The 24,968-nt window shown below is 41.9% G+C and overlaps 1 protein-coding gene across 3 annotated transcripts in view; it reads right to left on the reverse strand.

Moving 5' to 3' along the window:
* Positions 1 to 24,968, reverse strand: part of PTPRU (protein tyrosine phosphatase receptor type U) — a 231,435-nt gene that overhangs the window by 116,914 nt on the left and 89,553 nt on the right. For all 3 annotated transcript variants that reach the window (XM_082245604.1, XM_082245606.1, XM_082245605.1), the window contains exons 2-3: positions 5,189 to 5,308; positions 254 to 525 (exon numbers count right to left, since the gene is read on the reverse strand). In XM_082245604.1, the coding sequence (XP_082101730.1) occupies positions 254 to 525; positions 5,189 to 5,308 (392 nt within the window). The remainder of the gene's footprint in view (positions 1 to 253; positions 526 to 5,188; positions 5,309 to 24,968) is intronic.

A 24,968-nucleotide genomic window follows, 5' to 3' on the forward strand; every position in this document is an offset into this window, starting at 1 on the left:
GTGGAGGTATAAATCACTTCTAACGTTGGATGAACCCATGTGCACGAATGTTGCTACTATATGTAAAACTATTAGTTTTGTTTTTTGTTTTTTTACATTTTAGAATGGGAGGCCTCGAGATTGTGCAGAATTTTAAAGGGTGCCACACCTGGAAAAAGGTTGAGAAACACTGTTCTAATCAATGCTGTCACATAATAATCAGAGCTAATGCCTTAAAAAAATCTGCATCTTGTAATCAGTACATTATAGTTACCTGGTATTCGCTTGGCCAGAAAGTGCTTACGGCAAGCTCTGATTGTTGCCACTGCTTTCCACGTGGCCCTGAAACTTCCCAAACAGCTGTGCCTAGGGGACCTCCATTCACTCGCACATAGGCTCGCAAAGATCCAGGACCCCTGGCGTCCCTGCTGTGCAGAATATAGCTGAACTGCAGGCAGTGGGTGTCATTTTCACTTAGAGGTTGAAAGAGGAGCCGAGCCCGCTTCCCTGCAGCATGTTCAGACGAGTTAACCAGGAGATAAGAACCTGAATAGGGAAACCACATCAATAAGAAAAGAAAAATTACAATGCAAAGCACAGGGATAACACAGTCAGGATAAAGACATGAAGTTAATGGATGACCTGTTAAGTATCATGACATAAAGTATATTAATGAGACAGTTAGAATGACTTTTCGTCAGGGAATTTTCTGCAAGAGTAAAACCAAAAAAGCAGTACAACAATAATAAAAGCACACAACGCACGAAACAGCAAAAGAAAAAAAACATACATACATGAGGGGACATATTTTTTTTAAAGAGAAGTGAGTAATGAAATACCCCTCAGGCCTTATTTCTGTGCCTTGTTTGGGTGATTCCCCTTCACCTACTGATCTAAAGACACAACAGGATGTGATGGAAAGGATCTCCATTGTGAGAGAAAAATACCCTCTTAGGCAGTCATCAACAGTTTAACAGATTAAATGATTAGAATGTTTTCCCCTATTCCTGCTCCAATGATAACCATAACATTTTGGATTTCCCACCATTTCTGTTTTGGTGACAATGACCATGAAGACAAATACATAGGTTGAATCTTACCCAGTGGAAACACAGACAACAACGAAACATAACACAGCCCTTAACCACTTGCCGACTGCCTAACGCCGATCTACGTCGGCAGTCAGCCCCTCACAGGCAAAGTGACGTAGGGCTACGTCACTAGCTTGTGAGGGTCTAGGGAGCGAGCGCGCGCCCCCGGAGGCGCGCTCCCGCTCCCGCGTGGTCCCGGACCCCCCCCCCCCCGCGCGTGTGACCGGCGGACCTGATGTCCGCCGGTCACTCTGCGATCGGCGGGGGAGAGGGAAAAAGTCAGGCGGCTTGTGTAAACAAGCTGCCTGTCATTCTCCCCTGTGTATGAAGGATGATCATACGGTTCTACTATGTAGAACCGTTGATCACTCTTCATACATCTGAAGCCACAGCCAATCACAGTAGAAAGCACGCCCCTAGGGACACACATAGCCCCTCCCTTTCAAAAAAAAGTTAACCCCTTCACTGCCAGTGTATTTTTACAGTAACAGTGCATATGTATAGCACTGATTACTGTAGAAATGTCACTGGTAACCCCAAAAGTGTCAAAAATGTCAGTCAAGGGTCCGATCTGTCCGCCGCAATGTCGCAGTACCGCAAAAAAAAATCGCAGATCGCCGCCATTACACGTTAAAAAAAAAAACAACAAAAATGACAAAAATCTTTCCCTTTGTTAGTAAACGCGATAACGCGCGTGATCAAAAAATCGCACAGTTGATCAAATACCACCAAAAGAAAGCTCTGTTTGTGGGAAAAAAAGGACGCCAAATTCGTTTAGATACAGCGTCGCACGACCACGCAATTGTCCGTTAAAGTCACGCAGTGCCGAATCGCAAAATACCCCCTGGTCAGGAAGGGGGTAAAATCTTCCGGGGCTTAAGTGGTTAAAGTGTTACTAAACCCAAGATCCTGAAGTCACTATATCTGGCAGAGGTGGGGGACTTGAGTCACATGACTTGACTTAAGTCAGACTTAAGTCACCAGTTTGAGGACTTGAGACTTGCTTGACTAAAATTAATAAAAGACTTGACTTTGACTTGGTATTCAAGACTTGAGACTTGACTTTGACATGAAATGACTTTACTTTTTTAAGTTATTAAATATTTGCATTTTCTCAAGATGTGTTAAAGCAAAATGAATGTGCCTGTTATGTTTCTGACACCACAGTCACTTAAAACACCTCAGTGTGTTCTGATTTTTAGGACACTGGCTGTTTAACAATGGAATTACTTAACATGTTTTTAGTAACTGTGGTGTTGAAACATGACCGGACGAAGGATTTTGAGCTGTTTGGGCATTCAAAGTGTTTCTTTAATATGCCAAGAAAAAAGCACTATGCAGTTTTGTTAATGCTGAAAATAAAACAAAACCTTTCCTGACCAACTAAAATTGGGGTAGATCCGTATTTTGACTTGATTTGTGACTTGACCAAAATAAATGACTTGACTTGACTTGCTTGACTTTTAGCAGGGACTCGACTTGACTTGCTTGCTTTTCGCCACAGTAACGTAGGACTTGCTTGAGACTTGAAGGTTAAGACTTGAGACTTGCTTGTGACTTGCATATGTGTGACTTACTCCCATGTCTGATATCTGGTCTCCCACAGTACACAGAACATGGAAATGCAATTATTTTACTAAATATAAACTGCTAAATATCTTTTCTCATCATCAGTATATAGCAGTTTTGTGACTTCTATCAGTGTATGGTTAAAGTTTCATTCTACTCTGGCTGCCCTATGAGGCTGCAGGACCCCTAACCCTCTGTCTGGACAGTGCTGATTGGGTCTGTGCTGATCACATGCATCCTCCCAAAAAAAAAAAAACAAAAGAGAAAAAAACCCTCTAGCAATACACACCAAACAAGCATGTGCAGCTTGTCCCCTAGCCTCTTTTCTATCAGGAGATGGTTAGGAGACAGTGGAAGAAGGGGAGGAACAGAGATGACAGGATCAAACAGGCTTTTTACACAATGCAGAGGATTAACCCCTTAGGTTTCACAATGAGTATAACAAGCATTCTTAACTGTATATACAGACTGATTTTACTGTTGTGGGTTTAGTAAGACTTTAAGCAAACCTAAAACAAAAAACAAACCAAAAAGATAAAAACACTGGCTTTAGACATATGCTAAAATGCATACAAACTGCAAAGTATTATACTTTCCTGAGGTTTATTGTAGTGCTGGTGTGTGCTTTATGTGCATAACAACCTGGAGGCAGTAGCCTGCTTAAAGCGGACCTTCACCCTCATTGGAAAATTCCCTCCTTACCACCCTTCCTACCCTCCTTTACATGGAACGTTTTTTTTTTTTTTTTTTTGTTTTACGTACTTTTTTTTTTTAATATATGTTCGGTTCACCCCTCTGTGCACATCATTCACTTAGGCAAATGATGTGCACTGTCCTGAAATAAATATATAGTGTTGCGCAAATAAAAAATTATTAAATTAATTAATTTGTGCTTAAATATATTTAAAACCCAAAATATTTATATGTGACATAATATTAAAGTGCCAATAGTGCTAATAAAGTGCTAAATATAATATAATATAATACTCATAGAAAAGAGAAAATATATAGATATAAAAGTCCAGTGTGCAAAGTGCAAAAAGCCGATAAACAGTCCAAAATGTAATCCTAAAGTGATCTATGCTCCCAGAGAGAAGTGACCAGAGTGAACAGCCAGCCGTGCACCCCCTTGTGAATGGGTGCTCACCTCAAATCCTTAAAAAGAGCGCATAGATTGTTATCCCAAAAAGATCATCCATCCATATCCTTCAGGGCTCCTCTCATTCACAGGAGTTGCAGCGTCAATCAATGCAGTATATATGCAAACAAAAAGACTTGCAATAGTGTATGAAATCCTTAAACAATCAGCTTTTATTAAATAAAGGTGGATAAATCACTCACATTTTCAGGTGCAACACATGCACTTGGACAATAGCATCAAGTAAATGGTGGAAATTGTGGTGGTATAGTGGGAGAGACTGCACAGCGCCACCGGTCTCCACAGCGTGCGCCGATAGCTGACAGCCTCACCTAGACAATAGTGTATCGCTCCGTCCGTCCTTGCCCCTCCCCTACGCGTGACGACACAGGGCTCACGTGTCTTCCTCAGGGGGATATGATGTGCACTGTCCTCCCTTTGCATCTTGGGATATGCTCATCACATATCCCTGGAGGCATAGTGCTCCATTGATAAAGGAGAAGGGGGGGCAGACTTTACAGCGCATCATCAAGAGGCCCAGCGACTGAACCTGGAAGAGCCTGCAGGCCTTGGGATGACATCATATAAGAAGATGGTGGCGCAGGACCGAAACAGGTAGTAATATCAACCTAGCCGCTCTCTTCGGTCCTCCCAAGACCTCCTGCTCTCTAGCTCCCTTGTCACCTCTTCCCATGCTCGCCTCCAGGATTTCTCCAGAGCTTCTCCCATTCTTTGGAACTCTCTACCCCAATCTGTCCGACTGTCCCCTAATCTATCCATCTTTAGACGATCCCTAAAAACCCTTCTCTTTAAAGAAGCCTACCCGGCTACTAACTAATAACGCTGTTTCACTTGCTCCATCAGCCCACCCCCCACAGCTATTGCCTTTTGTATCAATTGACCCTCCCTTTTAGATTGTAAGCTCTAACGAGCAGGGCCCGCTGATTCCTTTTGTTCCAAATTGTAGTGTAACTGTAATGTCTGCCTTCATTTTGTTAAGCGCTGCGCAAACTGTTGGCGCTATATAAATCCTGTATAATAATAATAATATAATAATAATTCTGAGAGGATTCCGAGGGACACCGCTGGATCCACTATGCAGGTGAGTATCTGAAATGCTCAAAACCCACATCAAGGTAGGCAATGGGTGTAAGAAAAATAAATTCACGGGGGGGATTCTGGAGATTCGCTTTAACCTGAATCATTTCAGATACACAGTTTTACCCATATGCATAAACACTAACTAGACGGATGGAACAGTTTCTTAATGAGGATACTGAATCAATGGATCAATATAAGTCCTCTAAGAGGACTCCATCAAGTTCTTGTAATGATACACATTTGCAGCTGTTCATTTACTGGTACACACAAAATGGACCCGCAGACATACATTAGCTACTTGGGTGCTCACCTTGGGGTAAATCAACGTTCCCATGAGGATCCTGCACTCTGTGCCAATCAAAATCATCCTCCGTGCCTTGTGTCACCTCACAGGGACCAATGTCGCTATGACTTTCAAAGGTACAACCGGCTGTAGAATGAAGCAAAAAAAATGTCAACATAAGTACAGGCATAAAGATATACTTTTGAGTGTATTAGACTTTAGAAAAAATCAACTCTATTTACAGAGCCAGAACAACCCATATTAACATTCTAATAATAGTGGCAGATAGAAGTTAGAGGACCCGTCACATAAATACAACAACCTAAGGAGGCCAAAACGAATGTAGTTTTCAAACAACACATCAAATAACCTGCTGGCACTTTTACAGTCAGTGCAACCGTAAGTCAGTGTGAGCATGCACAGCTTCATAAGATCGGATTCAAAACTAAACACTACATTTCTAACACAATTTTTTACAGATTAATGGACAAAAATACCTGAAAATTATGCTATTATTTGAGTAAGTTTCTATCTTCCAGTTTAGGTGACAATGCCGCCTCTGCTGCACTAAAATCCCAGGCAGTGTTGTCAGCCCTGCCTGAGTTGTCCCCCGCTGGACTACAGAGCACAATAAAATTAAAAGTAAACATTGCCTGACCTAGCCAAAACTGAGCATTATAGCAGGGACCCCACTGCATCTCAGGACTGATCTTTTGTATACAGTTAGCCCCCGTTCACATTGAAGTGACTTGTCATGCGATTTGACAGGTCAAAACGCATGACAAGTCACAGCTTATTACCGGCAGTAAACGCTGACTTGCGGAGCCGCACCGATTTAAAAAAATAGTTCCTGCACTGCTTTTGGCGATTTCGGGTGCGACGTGCAAGAAGCCACACAGATGTCTTCCAAGTCGCACTGACATGTGGCTTTGAAATTGTGCAATTTCAGATGAAGTCGTACAATTTTAAAGTCACCGTCAATGTGAATGGGGAATGAAGGTGGAAGGGAGGGGACTAGGGGTGCATAGACAGTCTTGCATATAAAGGTGCAACTGTATTTTATGGGCAGTCCCTAGAATGAAAGTGAAATATAGGACTATAGACTAGCGCTATCCAAAAGGGAGCTTTGTTTTTTTTTTTGTTTTGTTTTAATTGGCAGTGCATTACTACTCATCTAGTTTTCAGTTTGATTTATTAATTTACTAAATTGTTTCCTATACTGAGCAATACAGTCACTTGTTGAGCCTTTTTATTCATTTTTTTTACCTCTTTAATCTATATTAAATTGGTATAAACTAAAAACAGCCGACAAATTCTTAAATGTGTTGGCTGCATTCATTTTCTTTTTTAGGCTTTCTTTCTTTTATTTTCTTCTGGTTTTCCACTCAATAAGTCTGCTGTTTTTTCAAAAGAACAAGCTCTCCAGCTAAATGTCTCAGTTACAGATTTGAGACAAGCAATTTAACACTAGCAGGGTTGCTTACTGCTTATAATGACCATATTTTTTTTAATTGTGTAAACATTTTAAACCAAAAGAGAAAAAAATGGTTTCCTGTAACTACTTATAAAGTGTGAGCTGCAGTTTGGCTTCAATTTTATTGTGTATTTAACCGCTTGCCGACCGCCGCACGTACATATACTGCGGCGGTCAGCCCCAGCCAGGCAAAGTGACGTACCAGTACGTCACTAGCCTGTCACTAGCTTGTGAGCCAATAGCGGGCGAGTGCCCCGGCTCGTTCCCTAACAAGTCAGTGCATGTGACCGGCGGACCCGATGTCCGCCGGTCACTCGCGATCGTTCGCCGTGAAGGGAGAAAGGCAGGCGGCTGATGTAAACAAAGTCGCCTTTCATTCTCCCCTGTGTAAAAATGGAGATCACGCGGTTCTACTATGTAGGACCGTTGATCTCTGTTCTTACACCAGTAGCTATGTCCAAACACAGTTAGAAACACGCCCCTAGGGACATACTTAACCCCTCCTTCCCCAATAAAGTTAACCCCTTCCCTGCCAGTGTCATTTTTACAGTAACAGTGCATATTTATAGCACTGATTACTGTAGTAATGTCACTGGTACCCCCAAAAGTGTCCGTCAAGGGTCCGATCTGTCCGCCGCAATGTCGCAGTCCCGCAAAAAAAACGCAGATCGCCGCCATTACTCGTTAAATAAAAAACAACAAAAATGACAAAAATCTTTCCCTTAGTTAGTAAACGCAATAACTTTTGCGCAAACCAATCAAAATACGCTTATTGTGATTTTTTTTACCAAACATAGGTAGCAGAAAACAAATTGGCCAAAAATTTTAAAAAAATTGGATTTTTACATTTTTTTGGGGGGGAAATTCATATAAAAAAATGTGAAAAATATTGTTATTTTTGCAAAATTGTCGCTCTTTTTTTGATTATAGCGCATGATCAAAAAATCGCACAGGTGATCAAATACCACCAAAAGAAAGCTCTATTTATGGGGAAAAAAAAGGACGTCAAATTTGTTTAGGTACAGCGTCGCACGACCGCGCAATTGTCCGTTAAAGTCACGCAGTGCCGAATCGCAAAATAGCCCCTGGTCTTTAAGCAGCCAAATCCTCCGGGGCTTAAGTGGTTAATTCTGCTAATACATCGAACACTCCCCTTCCCCCAGTATGACAATGCTGCTGTTCAAAGGTGCCCCCTGTGCTCCTCCATCCAGAATAGGGGCACTAGTACAGGAGGTGTGTCACTGGCCAGATCACTAGGAGAACACAGAGTGAAAAAAAGCCTAAAAAAAAGGAAACATATCTAATGATTGGTAAGCTTCAATATATTAAATTTTTTATTTTGAGTTTAATACCGCTTTAATTTCCCTGTCGATGGGAAAATGCGGGTTCCATTCAAGAATGCTTTTGAGATTACGAACGATAGATTCTTGAATGATTTTAGAAGGAGTTCAACATAATCCATTAATAAAAATAAAGGTATCATCATTCTTTTTACGTTACAGTAATTTGCAAGGTAAATAAATACATATATCAAATTGAACTATAAAGACACCTTAAACAAGAATTATTCTGTGTCTCAAACTCACAAAAAGCAAAATCTATTTTATCATCACATGAATATATTTTATCCATGGAAAAGAAGAGGACAAAGCGAAACTATTATTTCACTGTAAATTCATGTCAGAGTCACAAACCCCAGAGTCACAGAGTCCTGTGCAGAGCAGCTGCCCTACTGTATTGTGAACACAGGAGTTCAGCCATTAGGCACAGGTACTATTCAGAAAATGATTTGCATTTTCTCAATTAATACAAAGCATTTTCTGATTGGATGAGGTAAACAGCATGACATCACCACCCTGCATACCCATCTTGTCCAATCAGAGAATGCTTTGCAATTAGTGAAAGCACACAAGGAGATTACAGGACCCATAAGCTGGTGGAGATATTGTAGTAGCAGTGTATACTAAAGTGATTTCCAGTTTCTAGAGGGATCCCACAGTTACGGTATCTACATAGCTGCATTGTTCCAAATTGGACCAATGCAACTATGTAAAAATATCTATACCTGGAAATATTCTTTTGCATTCCAAGTAGTTGTACAGGGTAAAAAGTAGTAGTCTGGACATTGACACAAGCTCTAATGGTTGTTTGTTGTTTGAGGGTCCTTAGCTGTAACTTTGCAGGTTCTCTCTGCTCAAAACTGACAGAATGGACAAGTAGGGTTGTGTGAGGACAGAAAATGTGTGTTCCAGCCCAGAAATATTTGCACCTATAAATTTTGTTGTGTGTAAATTCTCTCCTTCTGACCTTCACCAAAATTACGAGGTTTGTCACATTTCCACAAGCTGTTTTTTAATAACTCATTCTCTAGAACAAAGGTAGTTTGTAGGTCACTGATTTCTAAAAAAACTCTCTTTTTTATGTATATTGGCTACCTCGCTCTTGGGTTGTTTCCAATTTCTCTTTTCATGCCTGGCTGAAGTACACAATGCCTATGCAGATAAAAACACTCAGAATATTCATGTAAGCTGAGTTACAGGCACAGACCATGCATAACCATGCTTTCAACACCAGGTGTGTACTACAAATTTTATAGTTTGCATGAAAGATTTCTACCAATGCCAGTATCAAAACTACAAGGTCTGATTCATAGGAGGCATAAGAAGCCTCTTGTTCCCTACATTCCTTAACTAACTCAAAAAATTACATATATGCCTAGGTTCGGAGAACACATGGATGTCACCTGCCTACCCGTAAAGCAGCAGAGTTTGCTCATGTGGCCAAATACTAGGCCCCAATGCTGTCACATGGGGCTGGTTGGAAGTTGCAGATCCCTGTGCAGATGTCAAGTTTCAGAAAGTAGCAGCTTTAAGCCTCGTACACACGCAACGATAGTTGGCCGTGAATTTTCGGCCAACGTCCGTTTGGCCAATTTTCGGCTTGTTAGTATGATGCTTTCGACAACCGACTCCGACTTTTTGGTCGAATAAAATCTGGTGTGCAGGCTATAAAATTTTTGTTGGCCGTCAACACAACGGCTGATTTTCCGTCAGTCAGTACAGATTTCGGCAGACAAAAATCAGATGAGCAAGACTGGGCATGCTCAGAGAAGAAAAAACACACGGAAAGTCAACCATCACATGACATCACTTCTGAAGTTGGTTTTTGTTGGCCGATAAAATTTGTGTGCAGTCTAGAGCACATTTCAACCAACACAACAACACTGGACAAAAGACGGCCGATCGGTCGGCCAACCATCGATGCGTGTGTACGAGGCATTAGATTAATGCAGTTGTGAACACATAAAAGAACATGTGAAAATGCCAGCTTATTGTACCTTCTAGAAATCTAGAAACCAAACATAATTCTTTGCCTTGTATGGACAAGGAACAAATTTGCTTTAAACTAAATTAGCCTTTTCCCAGAAAACACTGAAGCACAAATGTTAGCGTTTGCTGAGCGTGGAATGGTTACAATGTCTGTCAAGCTTGCATTTAATGCTTATGTCCTTGTTGAGAAGATTTCCTCACAGTTTTCCTCCTTGAATTGCCCATCAACAGGGCAGCATTTGCAAGGAAGTTTCAGTGGGAATCCACAAAGCAATCAAAACCAAACAGTGGTTCTAGCCCAGTGGACCCCAAAGTACAACTGTCAGGGTTGCTATAAACAGGCCCTGCAATGAGAAGGTCCTGCATTCAGGATTTTCTAAAAGCATGCTAGGGAAAACTGCTGTGCAGAAAGGAAACACGCTTTTCAGCAACTGGCATTCCTTCACAGACATTGCTGGGTGGAGTGGTCTCCTACCCGATAGTGCTTGTATGGTCCTGGATGTGACCTCACAAAGGAGCAGCGAAGGACATGGGAGTCTCTTTTTTATTCTCAGGGACACCATTGCTGGGCTTTTTACGGTTTCCACCAACACCAATGCATGGGGGAGTTTTCAATACAAATAAAGACACAGTGGCATTTTTTAATCTTACCTACTCAATTGCCCTCAGGAAGATTTACCGCCCTACCGCCCTATATGACCAGGCCATTTTTTTCGATACGGCACTTTAACTGACAATTGCGGGGTTGTGCGACACTGTACCCAAACAAAATATATGTCATTCTTTCCACACAAAAAGAGCTTTCTTTTGGTGATATTTGATCACCGCTGCGTTTTTTTTTTTTTTTTGCACTATAACAAAAAAAGACCGTCAATTTTGAAAAAAAAAACAAAACATATCCAATAAAAAAAATTTTAAAAATCAAATTTCTTCATCAAATTTAGACCAATATATATTCTGCTACATATTTTTGCTAAAAAAAAATCCCAATAAGCATGTGTTGATAGGTTTGCGCAACAGTTATAGCGTCTTCATACTAATTTCAAAACACATTTTTATTTAATTAATTTATTTATTTTTTACTAGTAATGGCGGTGATTAGCGACTTATAGTGGGACTGCGATATTGTGTCGGGACCCTAAGGCTCCATTCACACCAATGTGTATTTTCATGCCTTTTGCAGAAATGCAGGATATTCTTTTAACATTGGTTCCTATGGAGCATGTTCACATCAATGCATTTTTGTGCCTCTGCATTTTTGGAAAGGGTCAGGGACCTTTTTTAAAGGCAAAACAGTGCTTTTTAGACTTCAATTGAGAAACTGCAGAAAAGCATGTAGTGTGTTTTTACTGCGGTGTTGTCGCAGTTTTGCCTTTTTAAATCTGCCCAACAACAAAAAAATTCAAAAAATGCAAATCCCAGTTAAATTGTGGCACAATCGCAGTAAAAAAAAACTGGAGAGCAAAACACTTAAAAGCAACATGCATAGGTGTGAATCAAGCCTTACTGACACTTTTGACATTTTTTTGGAGACCAATGACACTAATCCAGTGATCAGTGCTAAAAAGATGCACTCTCACTGTACTAATGAGAAGGGAGAGGGGAGAGAAGCGCCAAGCGCATACTTGGTGTAATACAGTTTTCATCAATGATTAAATTATTAAAACTGTATTACACCAAGGGTGTGCTTGGCACTGCTCTCCCCTCTCCCTTCTCTCTTGCTGCGTGGGTCTCCCAGCGCTTCTTTGTACACAGCAGCCTTGCATCCCACTTTAAATACAATCACCTATTTCACACAGTTCCAGGTAAAATTTTTTAACCTTATATCCTGGACATTTATATGGGCAGTACACTTTATTATTTTTTTGGACAATACTCCTTCTTTGAATTGTATTTTAGGCATTCACAGGGAAGGGTAGCGCTGGGAACACTGTTTATCTTTTGTCTCCACTGTACTAATGACACTGGCTGGAAAGGGGTTAAACATCAGGGGCAATCAGAGGGTTGACTGTGCCCTAGACATGGTTTTCTAAGAGTGTGGGATGTGCTTTTACTAGGGGAAGGCATGGATCCATGCTCCTGCTTTGCAGGAATACAGGATCAATGCCTTCCCTATTGACAGAACGGCGATCTGCCTGGTTTAAATGGGCAGATCGCCGTTCTGCCGATGTACCAAACGATCAGCGGGTGCTGGCTAACATCGAGTCCGTGATACCCACTAATCAGCTCACCCTGTGTAGAATCACAGCGGGAGCAAGCCATTGGCGGTGCGCACTCACGCTCAATACCTGGAAGTGCAGGATCACGTGCAGCCACCATGTAGCAGTAACACTGCTATGGGGCAGTCGGCAAAAGGTTACCACCGAATTAAGGACACATTTTTTACTGCTACTGACCACAGTCTGGCCCTCAAACAGTGTGATGTAAGTGAACTGTCCTTTGGTTTAAAAGGTTTGGGGACCCCTGTATTAGCCTATACCCAGACTGTTTGAACTGTAATTGGGCTTTAAGAGTAAAAGTCTCCTACACTAAAGACATTATGGAATAATGTTATGTGACTGCAAGCCAAAGTGAAAGCAGCAATAGTGATCTGAGAAATGAATAGGTGTAACAGTTTCCTACTTTTAATAACAGGAAGCATATAGCTCTCCCAATGTAATAACAAAGTTGTCGACTCTGAGCTCAGAACAATAACACCAGAGGGGGCTGCTGGACAGAACAGCTTGCGCATTGATCAAAAAAGCAAAAGTAATGAGAGAGAAAAAGGAAGGATGGGAGTAGACAGTTTCCTGTAGTTGGAAACTGTGTCTCTGTATTCTCCAGGGTCATCTGGCAATTATAAACAAATCCAAATGTTTAAGCTAACTAAATAAACCAGAGCTTTAAGTGTCCAATATTGGTCATAATTAGAAGTGCCTCTCCCATGGGTCTTTTTTGTTCATCAGTTGAAATTATTTTTCATCTTTCTACTAGGTGAACATGTCTGTAGCTTACATTGCTGGAAAGGATTAAAAGATTACAGGAAAAGGCTCCAATACACACTAGAATCTTAAATACACTTTAAAACACTTCTACAAAGTAAAGTATTTGGCACACACTGGGCTTACAAATAAAAACATCCATTCACGTATTTGCTGCACTGTATCAAAGGATTATAATGCATGCTTTGAGCCGAGCTTTCTCAAACTGTGGTACAAGTGCTCCCAGGAGTATCTCTGGTTTATTCAAAGGGTACTACAATTAAAATTAATTTAACGTACTTTATGACATCAGTCTACAATTACGCTAAGTACTTAGTAAATGCAGAGCCGGTAGGGGTTTCTTTTGAAGCAGGTCACTGGATGTAAAAAATGCTGTTAAACAAACAATTGCAATCATTCATTTTCTAACTCTGCAATCTGTGCGACAGTTGTAGTCATTTTTCATAAGGGCCCATAAGAACTTCTAAAAAGTCACAGTCCCCATGCAGGGCAAAATAACAGTGTCTCTGGTAAGGGTCCTTTCGACCGCCATATACACACACCTGAGCTCCCACACAGTTCCTAGCTCTTTCATAATTGGCATCACTTCCCAGCATTTCCAATTACAGAAGAGTATGTGACCTACATCCTTGTAATTGTGTCCAGGCCTAGAAGCCAATCACTAGGCCAAAGCACTTTCACATCACTACTCCTTGTCAACACAACTGTAGGGGAAACCCCAAAGCTCATGGGTTTCAGTAACATTTTGACTGTTGAAGCCAGATTAAAAATATATTTATTTTACAAACATGTAGGTAGAAGGACATGTTTGGAGAGCAATTTAGTCACATTACTTTGTGTTGGTTTAAAAACAATTGCTCTATCTGGCTAAGGCCTTGTAGTACAATTTATATGTTTCACAAAGGGTGCGAACTATCTATCTAAAGTTTCTTTGAAGTCACATCTTGATTGAAATGCAGAAGAGTTGTTCACATAGACTTGTCACTTCCAGTAGTTTGGCTCCTTGGAGGAGCAGGTCTTCAAAGGCCTAGATAGAAATCTATACAGTTGGAGGTGCAAATAGCTTTTGAACACAACAGCTGTTATACAATATGACTTCTCACAACATATACATCCAATATACAGTGCCTTGCGAAAGTATTCGGCCCCCTTGAACTTTGCAAACTTTTGCCACATTTCAGGCTTCAAACATAAAGATATAAAACTGTAATTTTTTGTGAAGAATCAACAACAAGTGGGACACAATCATGAAGTAGAACGAAATTTATTGGATATTTCAAACTTTGTTAACAAATAAAAAACTGAAAAAGTGGGCGTGCAAAATTATTCAGCCCCTTTACTTTCAGTGCAGAAAACGGTCTCCAGAAGTTCAGTGAGGATCTCTGAATGATCCAATGTTGACCTAAATGACTAATGAATGCACCTGCACTGTGATAGTCTCAGAGGTCCGTTTAAAGCGCAGAGAGCATCATGAAGAACAAGGAACACACCAGGCAGGTCTGAGATACTGCTGTGGAGAAGTTTAAAGCCGGATTTGGAAAAAAAAAGATTTCCCAAGCTTTAAACATCCCAAGGAGCACTGTGCAAGCGATAATATTGAAATGGAAGGAGTATCAGACCACTGCAAATCTACGAAGACCTGGCCGTCCCTCTAAACTTTCAGCTCATACAAGGAGAAGACTGATCAGAGATGCAGCCAAGAAGCCCATGATCACTCTGGATGAACTGCAGAGATCTACAGCTGAGGTGGGAGACTCTGTCCATAGGACAACAATCAGTCGTATACTTCACAAATCTGGCCTTTATGCAAGAGTGGCAAGAAGAAAGCCAATTCTTAGAGATATCCATAAAAAGTGTTGTTTAAAGTTTGGCCCAAGCCACCTGGGAGACACACCAAACATGTGGAAGAAGGTGCTCTGGTCAGATGAAACCAAAATCGAACTTTTTGGCAACAATGCAAAACATTATGTTTGGCGTAAAAGCAACACAGCTCATCACCCTGAACACACCATCCCCACTGTCAAACATGGTGGTGGCAGCATCATGGTTTGGGACTGCTTTTCTTCAGCAGGGACAGGGAAGATGGGTAAAATTGATGGGAAGATGGTTGGAGCCAAATACAGGACCATTCTGGAAGAAAACCTGATGGAGTCTGCAAAATACCTGAGACTGGGACGGAGATTTGTCTTCCAACAAGACAATGATCCAAAACATAAAGCAAAATCTACAATGGAATGGTTCACAAATAAACATATCCAGGTGTTAGAATGGCCAAGTCAAAGTCCAGACTGAAAAGAACTGAAAACTGCTGTTCACAAACGCTCTCCATCCAACCTCACTGAGCTCGAGCTGTTTTGCAAGGAGAAATGGGCAAACATTTCAGTCTCTCGATGTGCAAAAATGATAGAGACATACCCCAAGTGACTTACAGCTGTAATCGCAGCAAAAGGTGGCGCTACAAAGTATTAACTTAAGGGGGCTGAATAATTTTGCACGCCCAATTTTTAAGTTTTTTATTTGTTAAAAAAATTTGAAATATCCAATAAATTTCATTCCACTTCATGATTGTGTCCCACTTGTTGATTCTTCACAAAAAATTACAGTTTTATATCTTTATGTTTAAAGCCTGAAATGTGGCAAAAGGTCGCAAAGTTCAAGGGGGCCGAATACTTTCGCAAGGCACTGTATCTGCTTAATCATAAATACATGTTTAATAAATACAATGGCTGTTCCCTTTTCCCCTTCCCAGCTGATCCAAGTGCCAGCTGCAAAGGAGCAAGGAGCACAGGCAATGTGACCGAAATTTTTCATGCTGTGCTTTTTATAAATGGCACTGCATAAATAGCCTTCAGCTGTCCAGTAAGCCCATTAATTGCTGTAATGTGAGTTGCCATCTGATGGCTCACATCACAGGCACAGTGTACAGAGCTGATCCAAGCAGCTCTGTACCTTGTAAGCAATGTTCTGACAGTAGTCACAGATGTAAACATTACTTTTGCTTACATTTGAGAGTCCACCCCTTCCTCTCACAACGAATGATGGAACAATTATTAAACAGTTCTAGGTCTCAGGCAGCAGCAAATTTAGGTATCAGGGTTGTGACTGTGGGATAGTTTTTTTCCCCTTTTCACCCCTCCCCCCTTCCCTTGTACACCTGATCTCCATCCTGTCTAAGTGACCTGCACATTAGTCACTCAACTCCAATATTGCTAAAGAAATACACCTTCTCCTCCTGTACATTTATTGTATCTAGTGCACCATTACCAAGCTCTGTGTTTAATTACCTCAATACCCCCACGTTTCTTCATTTTGATAAAAAAATGAAGCAAAAAATTAGATCACCTTGGGGTGTCTACTTTCTGTAAAGGGGTCATTTCAGGGGTGTTGTCCTATTGTCCTGCCATTTTATTTTATTTCTTTTTTTTTTTCTTTTTACAGAAAATAAGGGACAACAGTTTTGTTAATGTTTGTTTTTCTTTTCTATATCTAGTAAAAAAAAAAAAACTGTAATTATAAAATATCACCAAAAAGAATGTTCAACTGTCAAAAAAAGATCTAAAATTAATTTGGGTACATCTGGGTGATGCATGACTAAGTAATTGTCGATCAAAATATTACAGTATTGAAAACTGAAAAACGTTTCTGATGTGGTTAAAGTATATCTAAAGCATTTATCTAAACATTTTTTATAAAATAGGGAATGTTCAAAAGCCCTGTCAGGGTTTTTTTTCTGCTGTCTGTGCCCCATTGGGAAGATTCACCTAACTTCCTGTTCTGAAGATACAAGGAGAAGTTAGTGGAGATATTTCTAAAGTGAGGGGAAACCTCCTCTTAGGCCTTGCTTACCCTTGCGGTTGAGAGGGTGGTAAAAACAGATGGTTGAGCTGTGATTATACCGACCTCCCCAAAGCTGTAAAGGCAGTCATATGAGAGTGTAAACATGCCACGGCCGCAATGCAAGCAAAAATGCCTCTCGTCACGTTCCGCGGGCAGTATTACCCACTGAATGTAACCTGTTAAAGTTGGTGTGGTTATGCTGCATGCATTGCACATGATTGCAGCACAGTGCTGCAGACCTTTGAAAAACGATCATGACACTTATGACTATTATTGTCTTGGAATATTTGTAATTACTTTATGGTTTGCTTATAAAAAAAATTCAATAAAAAATTATTGTTGAAAAAAAAAAAATGTCTGTATAGAGTCACCTATCATTCCCTTATCTCCCTCAATACTCAGAACATATGTCTTTTCTAGCACTCATTTCAGATCAACCATGTGAAGGGCTGAAATCAGAAGGAGCTACAAATCATACAACCACAGGGGGCTATGGTTACAGTAACACTGGAGCTTTGAAGAATAGACTTTCAGGTAAAAGTCAATTTTGGATTACAGTGTTCAGCACTGTTATCCACGTCCCTGATAGCAAAATGAGTAGTATTCATCAACTTGCAACAAAAGCTATGAACTGGTATTTCAGCTTACAATGCACCAGGAATGGGAAACCATGTTAAATCTGATAGTAGAAATAGGCTAGGCCATCACTAGATGAAAAGATGAGGGCAAATATCTAAAGGATCCTGATGTGATTGGAAAGAAGCCAACCTCTTTAGACAAAAGGGTACATTTTTTCACATCTTCCTCATAATATCATTTCACGAAAAAACATACAGAGCATCAATACTTACAAAAGACATGTTTCCGCATGTATCTGCAGACAATAGATCCACTTCAACAGAAAACAGATACTAACACAAAGCCGTTAAACAAACTTGTACAGATTGTTTAAAAAAATGTTGTGTTGCCCATAGCAAACAATAAAATGTATCGTGGTAAATCCAAGACAACCCAAACTTGTGGCAATTAGCTACAAGCAACATTGTTGCCTTTCCTTTATGCCTGTGTCTGCAGCAAAAAAAAAAAATGTAAAAAAATCTGAAAAAAATTATGATAGGTTTTGATAAACTCTATTACCAATTTTCAATTTAAAGATTACAAGTATATAAGGGGTTTTATTCCTATTTATTTTTTTTCAAAGAAGTATTCAGAATAGGGTATTATCCATTACATACAGAGCCACAAGCTTTGTGGGGATTCTGTTTAAAGTAGAAGTAAAGTTTATCTTTAAACATATGGCTGATAGGCAGGGTATTTATGACAGAAGAGACTCTATTGGTCTCTTCTGCCATGAATGCATCCTTCTGCCTGTCAGCTATCATGTTCATTGAGCTGCTCATGAGCAGCTCAGCAAACATTTACAGCACCAATTGGCCCCTGATCAGTGGCGCGGCAATGTGACTCGTGCACATGCGCGGGAGTGGCGTCGTCACGGCCTGGCCTATCAAATGGCCGAAGGCACAGGACCTGGAAGGAAGACCTGGTGAAGATGGAAGCGCCGTGCACATGCGCGGGAGGGGCATCATTGCGGCCTGACCTATTAAGTAGAAGTGTTGTTAAAAATGTTGCCTCCTCCTACCTATGCCTCTTAATAAAAGAGATCAGTGGGAATAACTTTTTATAAATCGATGATGTAACGAGACCCTTGCTCGCTCGCTTCCGCTCTCCCGACACTCCTCTGCTACTAGTGAGTCAGCTTGCAGATCACAACGTCTGATGGTTCGCTCAACCAAGGCTCCGGGATCTGAACTACAGCTATGTGCCGTTCGGAATCCATTAGAACAAACACCAGGCAGGCTGTATGTAAGTTCAAACAGGAAGAAGTACACAACACACTTTTATACAGAATTTGTAACATCCCGCCCCCCAACAACCACTTTGCTATTGGTCAATTGTAAAGTACATGTAGTCCTCCTTCAGGTCCTCCTGGCCATGCAAATGAGGACTTGAAAATTAGTCAGCAGGGATTGGTCCGATAGCTTGATTAGAAGGACTGTTATGGATAATGAGACAGAAGCCCCAGGGGGTAATCAATGTACACAATAGCTAGACACAGAACAATGGAGCCGTCTGGAGCCTTAAGACAGGGCAATCCACATTCCCTCTCAATACACAAACAAAAGGAAAACCTTTCTGACATTGAAAGATATGCAATATACACAGCATTTAGGAATTACAGATTTCATGGCAAATGGGAATAAATCTTAATATTTCTATATGGAGATATTGCTGACAAATATGAAGCAATCCAAACCATTACTTATCTGTCTTTAAATTTCAGTGACGGTGAATATTGTCACAGATGAGTCTTGTGATTCAGAAGCTCCAGCTCCCCTGTGTCAGCAATCAGTTACTTCAGGGGAGGGAGTGCCGACAACAGATGGGCAATGGGAGCTGGCAGATGACATCATGGCTCTAAAAGCTCTGTTAATGAGTGCTCTCTGACACAGGGAAGCTGCTGTTTCTAAATCAGATGACCACACCAATATGTGGCCTCCTCACTGCCGGGGTAATGCCACATTACCTAGCCACAATTGCATTGCTTGTGGCTGCGACACAGACCCACAGGCTTTCACTGGTCACAATGGGAGGCGGTAACATCTGTTGAATGTGACATGCTGTTTTGTTTTTGCTGCAAAGTACAGCACCTGAGGGGCTCAATGTCAGTGTTTAGGTGGGGGGGCCGTGGCCCAACCGCCTCCTGACCGCTCATGTGAACATGGTCTTAGGCTCAGTTCACTCCTATGCAGTTTGCTTTTGATCCGTTTCTGCAGTGCTTTTTGCTCTGCACACTGCGTTTCTGAACACATGATTTTCCAATTTTGAGGTTTGAATTTTTTGCGCTTTGTTTTGGCCACTTTATTGTTGGGCAGATTAAAAATGCAAAACGCAAATCGCAGTAAAATTGCGGTAAAATTGCAGCAAACGCACACTACATGCTTTTCTGCAACTTTTATATTGAAGTCTGTTGAACCAAAAAAGCAAAACAAATTAGTTTTGCATTTAAAAAAAAGTCCATGACCCTTTCTAAAAATGCAGCAGCTGAAAAAAGCATAGATGTGAATATGTCCCATAGGAAACCATGTTAAAAGGAACTGTAGTGCGTTCCTTTCCAAAAAGCACCAAAAATGCATAGGTGTTATAAGCCTTATAGTTAGCTGTTACTTCCATTTTAAAATGTTTAAAATGTATTCTGCTACATTTCTTTGGTAAAAATAACCCAAATCAGTGTATATTGTTTAGTTTGTATAGAGTCCACAAGCTATGGTATATATTTTTGCAAATCGATCAATCCGGATGTACTTTTATTTCTTGAGGCCTGAAAAAGGCAGCAAAATTACAGCACAAATATATCCCAAATTACCCCTTTTTGGAAAGTACAAAGTCCAAGGTATTTAGTAAAAGGCATGGCAAGTTTTTTGAAGTTGTAATTTGTTGGCTACAATTTTTTGGAAAGTTAAGTAATAAAAAAATGTTTTTTTACGCAATTTTTTACATAATATCACCAATTCAGTACAGCATCATCATACAAATGGTGTGGTGGTGATCAGGGACACTGACTGGTGACAGTATGTAAAAAAAAAAAATATACAGCATCTCACAAAAGTGAGTACACCCCTCACAGTTTTGTAAATATTATATTTTATCTTTTCATGTGACAACACTGAAGAAATAATACTTTGCTAAAATGTAAAGTACTGAGTGTAAAGCTTGTATAACAGTGTAAATTTGCTGTCCCCTCAAAATAACTTTTTTTTTTATTTTGTGTGACTACCATTATTTTCCAGCACTGCCAATCCTGCCACTGGAGTCCTCTTCCACTCCTCCATGAAGACATCACAGAGCTGGGGGATGTTAGAGACCTTGAGCTCCTCCACCTTCTGTTTGAGGATGCCCCACAGATGCTCAATAGGGTTTAGGTCCAGGGAAATGCTTGGCCAGTCCAACACATTTACCCTCAGCTTCTTTAGCAAGGCAGTGGTCATCTTGGAGGTGTGTTTGGGGTCGTTATGTTGAAATACTGCCCTGCGTCCCAGTCTCCAAAGGGAGGGGATCATGCTCTGCTTCAGTTAGTTACAGTACATGTTGCCATTCATGGTTCCCTCAATGAACTGTAGTTCCCCAGTGCCGGCAGTAGTCATGCAGCCCCAGACCATGACACTCCTATCACAATGCTTGACTGTAGGAAAGACACACTTGTCTTTGTACTCCTCACCAGGTTGCTGCCACACAGCTTAACACGATCTGAACCAAATACGTTTATCTTGGTCTCATCAGCTCAGTTTCAGGGTCTTGGCAATAGCCTAGGCCATCTTTATGTGGAGCGACAATTCTTTTTTTCAGGTCCTCAGAGAGTTCTTTGCCATGAGGTGCCATGTTAAACTTCCAGTGACCAGTATGAGAGAGTTAGAGTGATAACACCAAATTTAGCACACCTGCTCCCCATTCACACCTGAGACCTTGTAATGCTAACTAGTCACATGATACAGGGGAGGGAAAATGGCTAATTGGACCCAATTTGGACATTTTCACTTAGGGGTGTAGTCACTTATGTTGCCAGCAGTTTAGACATTAATGGCTGTGTGTGAGTTATTTTAACCACTTTAGCCCCGCTCACATTGCTGCTACTGCGGCAATGTGGCTCGTTCCCGTCCAGCGACGTAGACCTACGTCGCTGGACTCCTCCCCTTGTGGGCGGGAGTCGGGCCAGGGGAGGAGTGGCGGTGATCACTGCCGCTGTTCCCCGATCATCGGGGAATCGAGTCTGGAGATCCGCCCGCTTGTGTAAACAAAGCGGCGGATCTCCTAAGTGACAGGCAGGGTCAGATTGCAGGGTTCAGCCTAGCTGAACCTGCGATCTGTCCCTGTGTCACTCAGTCCCCTCCCCCCACACATGTCAGTAAGCACCAGGCATACATTAACCCCTCCCTCTCCAATAAAATTAACCCCTTCCCTGCCAATGTCATTTTTACAGTAACAGTGCATATTTATAGCACTGATTACTGTAGTAATGTCACTGGTACCCCCAAAAGTGTCAAAAATGCCAGTCAAGGGTCCGATCTGTCCGCCGCAATGTCGCAGTCCCGCAAAAAAAAAAATCGCAGATCGCCGCCATTACTCGTTAAAAAAAAAAACACCAAAAATTACAGAAATCTTTCCCTTAGTTAGTAAACGCAATAACTTTTGCGCAAACCAATCAAAGTACGCTTATTGCGATTTTATTTACCAAAAATGTGTAGCAGAAAAAAAATTGGCCAAAAATGATAAAAAATTTTGATTTTTACATTTTTTTGGGGGGAATTTCATATAAAAAATGTGAAAAATATTGTTATTTTTTCAAAATTTTCGCTCTTTTTTTGTTTATAGCGCAAAAAGTAAAAATCGCATAGGTGATCAAATACCACCAAAAGAAAGCTCTGTTTGTGGGAAAAAAAGGACGTAAATTTTGTTTGGGTACAGTGTCGCACGACTGCGCAATTGTCAGTTAAATTCGCACAGTGCCGAATCGCAAAAAGTGTCTCAGGACAGCACCTAAGAGCTCCTGACTCCCCACTAGGTGTTCCTCGGCTGGAGGAAACACAAAAACTAATAAGCTGTGAGGAGAAGCCTCCTTTTAAATTTTGGTGGAAGTGGTGTTTCCTGTTGGCAAGTGGGAGGAGCCATCTCTCAGGTGCTGTCCTGAAAGACGTTAAGGGAAAGCGCCCCTGCCAAAAAAAGCCGATAGCCTATGTGTGCAAGGACACATAGGATAACATGCTGGGGAGTTTACTGGCTGCAGAAAAAAATGCCTGAAGCCAAAAAGAGCAGCTCTACAAATGTCCAGTGTACATGAGGCCTTATTCTTGTTCTCAACTCAGACTAATGCCTGAAGTTTAGCAAAAATTACCAGACTGGCAACAAACTGAAACTACACTGAATGAAGGGTGCGTTCCCTTACGCACCCTAAACCATAGGTATTTAAAATTTAACTTTTATCCATACATCTAAAACATTTTCTGGACTGTATACATGTGCAAAAAGGGAGGGTGGGTTTATTGGTTGGCCAATAGTGTACTGATGATTGATTGCACACAATAGTAAACAATTAAGCCAAAAGAGAAGCTAGATAATGAGAAAAGAGAAGACAATTACGCTCTTCTATAGAGTCTCGAATTGTCTAAACACCACTGGTTATGCTTGTTCCTCTTAGTCATCAAGTCTACCTAATAAATGGCACTGAAAGCTGTAAGGCTCTATCTCTCTGGTTCATATCTATCCAAAATACATACCTCCCAACTGTCCCTGATTCGCCGGGATCATCCCAGGAAATTATCCTTGTCCCACGAATCAGGGCCGAGTCCCGGAATGCCCACGGGGTGTGGGCGGCTTGGTTCCTGTACGTCGCAAGCAACACATGGCAGTCAGTCTTTCTCCCGGCTGCCTCTGACAGTGCAGAGTGGAGTGCACTGAACCCGCCCCTCCTCCTTCCTGTGTTTTCATGTACACAGAGGAGGAGGCGGGGAGCAGCACACCACTCTGCAAGACTTGGCTGATCTGAGGTCTGTACTATACTAACTTGCAGAGGAGGGAAGCATGGGGAGGGGGGTGGATGGAGCTGGGGTGGGCATTTGGGTTGGATGGAGCTGGGGGGGCTATTTGGGGTGGATGGAGCTTGGGTGGGCATTTGGGGTAGATGGAGCTGGGGGGGCATTTGGGGTGGATGGAGCTGGGGGGGACATTTGGGGTGGATGGACCTGGGGGGTGGAGCTGGGGTGGGCATGTCAGGTGGATGGACCTGCAGTGGGTGTGGGGGATAGATGGAGCTGGGATGGGTGGGGGGATGGATGGTGCTAATATGGGATCAGGGGGAAGGATGCACCTGGAATGGGTGTGAAGGAAGGATGGAGCTGGGATGGGTGTAGAGGATGGATGGAGCTGGTATGGGTGTGGGGGGTGGATGGAGCCAGGATGGGCATCAGGGAGAAGGATGGAGCCAGGATGGGAATCAGGGGGAAGGATGGAGCTGAGATGATATTGGGGCAATGGACAGGGCCGGGATGGGATGAGGGGGATAGATGGAGTTGGGATGGAATGAGGGGGGTGGATGGAGCTGGGATAGGATTGGGGGATGGATAGAGCCAGGATGGGATCAGGGGGATGGATGAAGTTGGGATGGGATCGGGGGGAAGGATGGAGCCGGGATGGGATCGGGGGATGAATGGAGCCTGAATGGGATTGGGGGATGGATGGAGCCGAGATGGGATCTGGGACAGATGGTACAGGGATGAGATCGGGGAACAAAATGATTTGGGATGGATGGAGATGGGATTGGATCGGCGTGGTGGATGGAGCCAGAATGGGATTGGGGTGGTGGATGGAGCCAGGATGGGATTGGGGAATTGGATGGAGCCACCCCCTGCATTCTATACATTACATACCCCTGTCCCCTGCATTCTGTACATTACATACTCCTGCCCCCTGCATTCTGTACATTAAACACTCCTGTCCCCTGCATTCTGTACATTACACACTCCTGCACCCTGAATTCTATACAGTACATACTCCTGCCCCCTGCATTCTGTACATTACACACTCCTGTCCCCTGCATTCTGTACATTGCACACTCCTGTCCCCTGCATTCTGTACATTACATACTCCTTCCCCCTGCCTTCTGTACATTACATACTCCTGCCCCCTGCCTTCTGTACATTACATACTCCTGCCCCCTGTCTTCTATACATTACACACTCATGCCCCCTGCATTCTAAACATTACACACTCATGCCCCTGCATTCTGTACACTACACACTCCTGTCCCCTGCCTTCTGTACATTACATACTCCTGCCCCCTGCATTCTGTACATTACATACCCCTGTCCCCTGCATTCTGTACATTACATACCCCTGTCCCCTGCATTCTGTACATTACATACCCCTGTCCCCTGCATTCTGTACATTACATACTCCTGTCCCCTGCATTCTGTACATTACATACTGCTGCCCCCTGCATTCTATATATTATCATGAGTTTGCTGGATCGGTTTCTCCTTATACTCTTTTCTTAGGGCTAGTTTCCTGGCAAATAGATGTATATCCTTTACCCATTCGAATAAATCAAAATCCTGAGTAGGTACAAATGATAGGCC

Source organism: Pelophylax lessonae (assembly GCF_965119305.1).
Source record: "Pelophylax lessonae genome assembly, chromosome: 2".
NCBI lineage: Eukaryota > Metazoa > Chordata > Amphibia > Anura > Ranidae > Pelophylax > Pelophylax lessonae.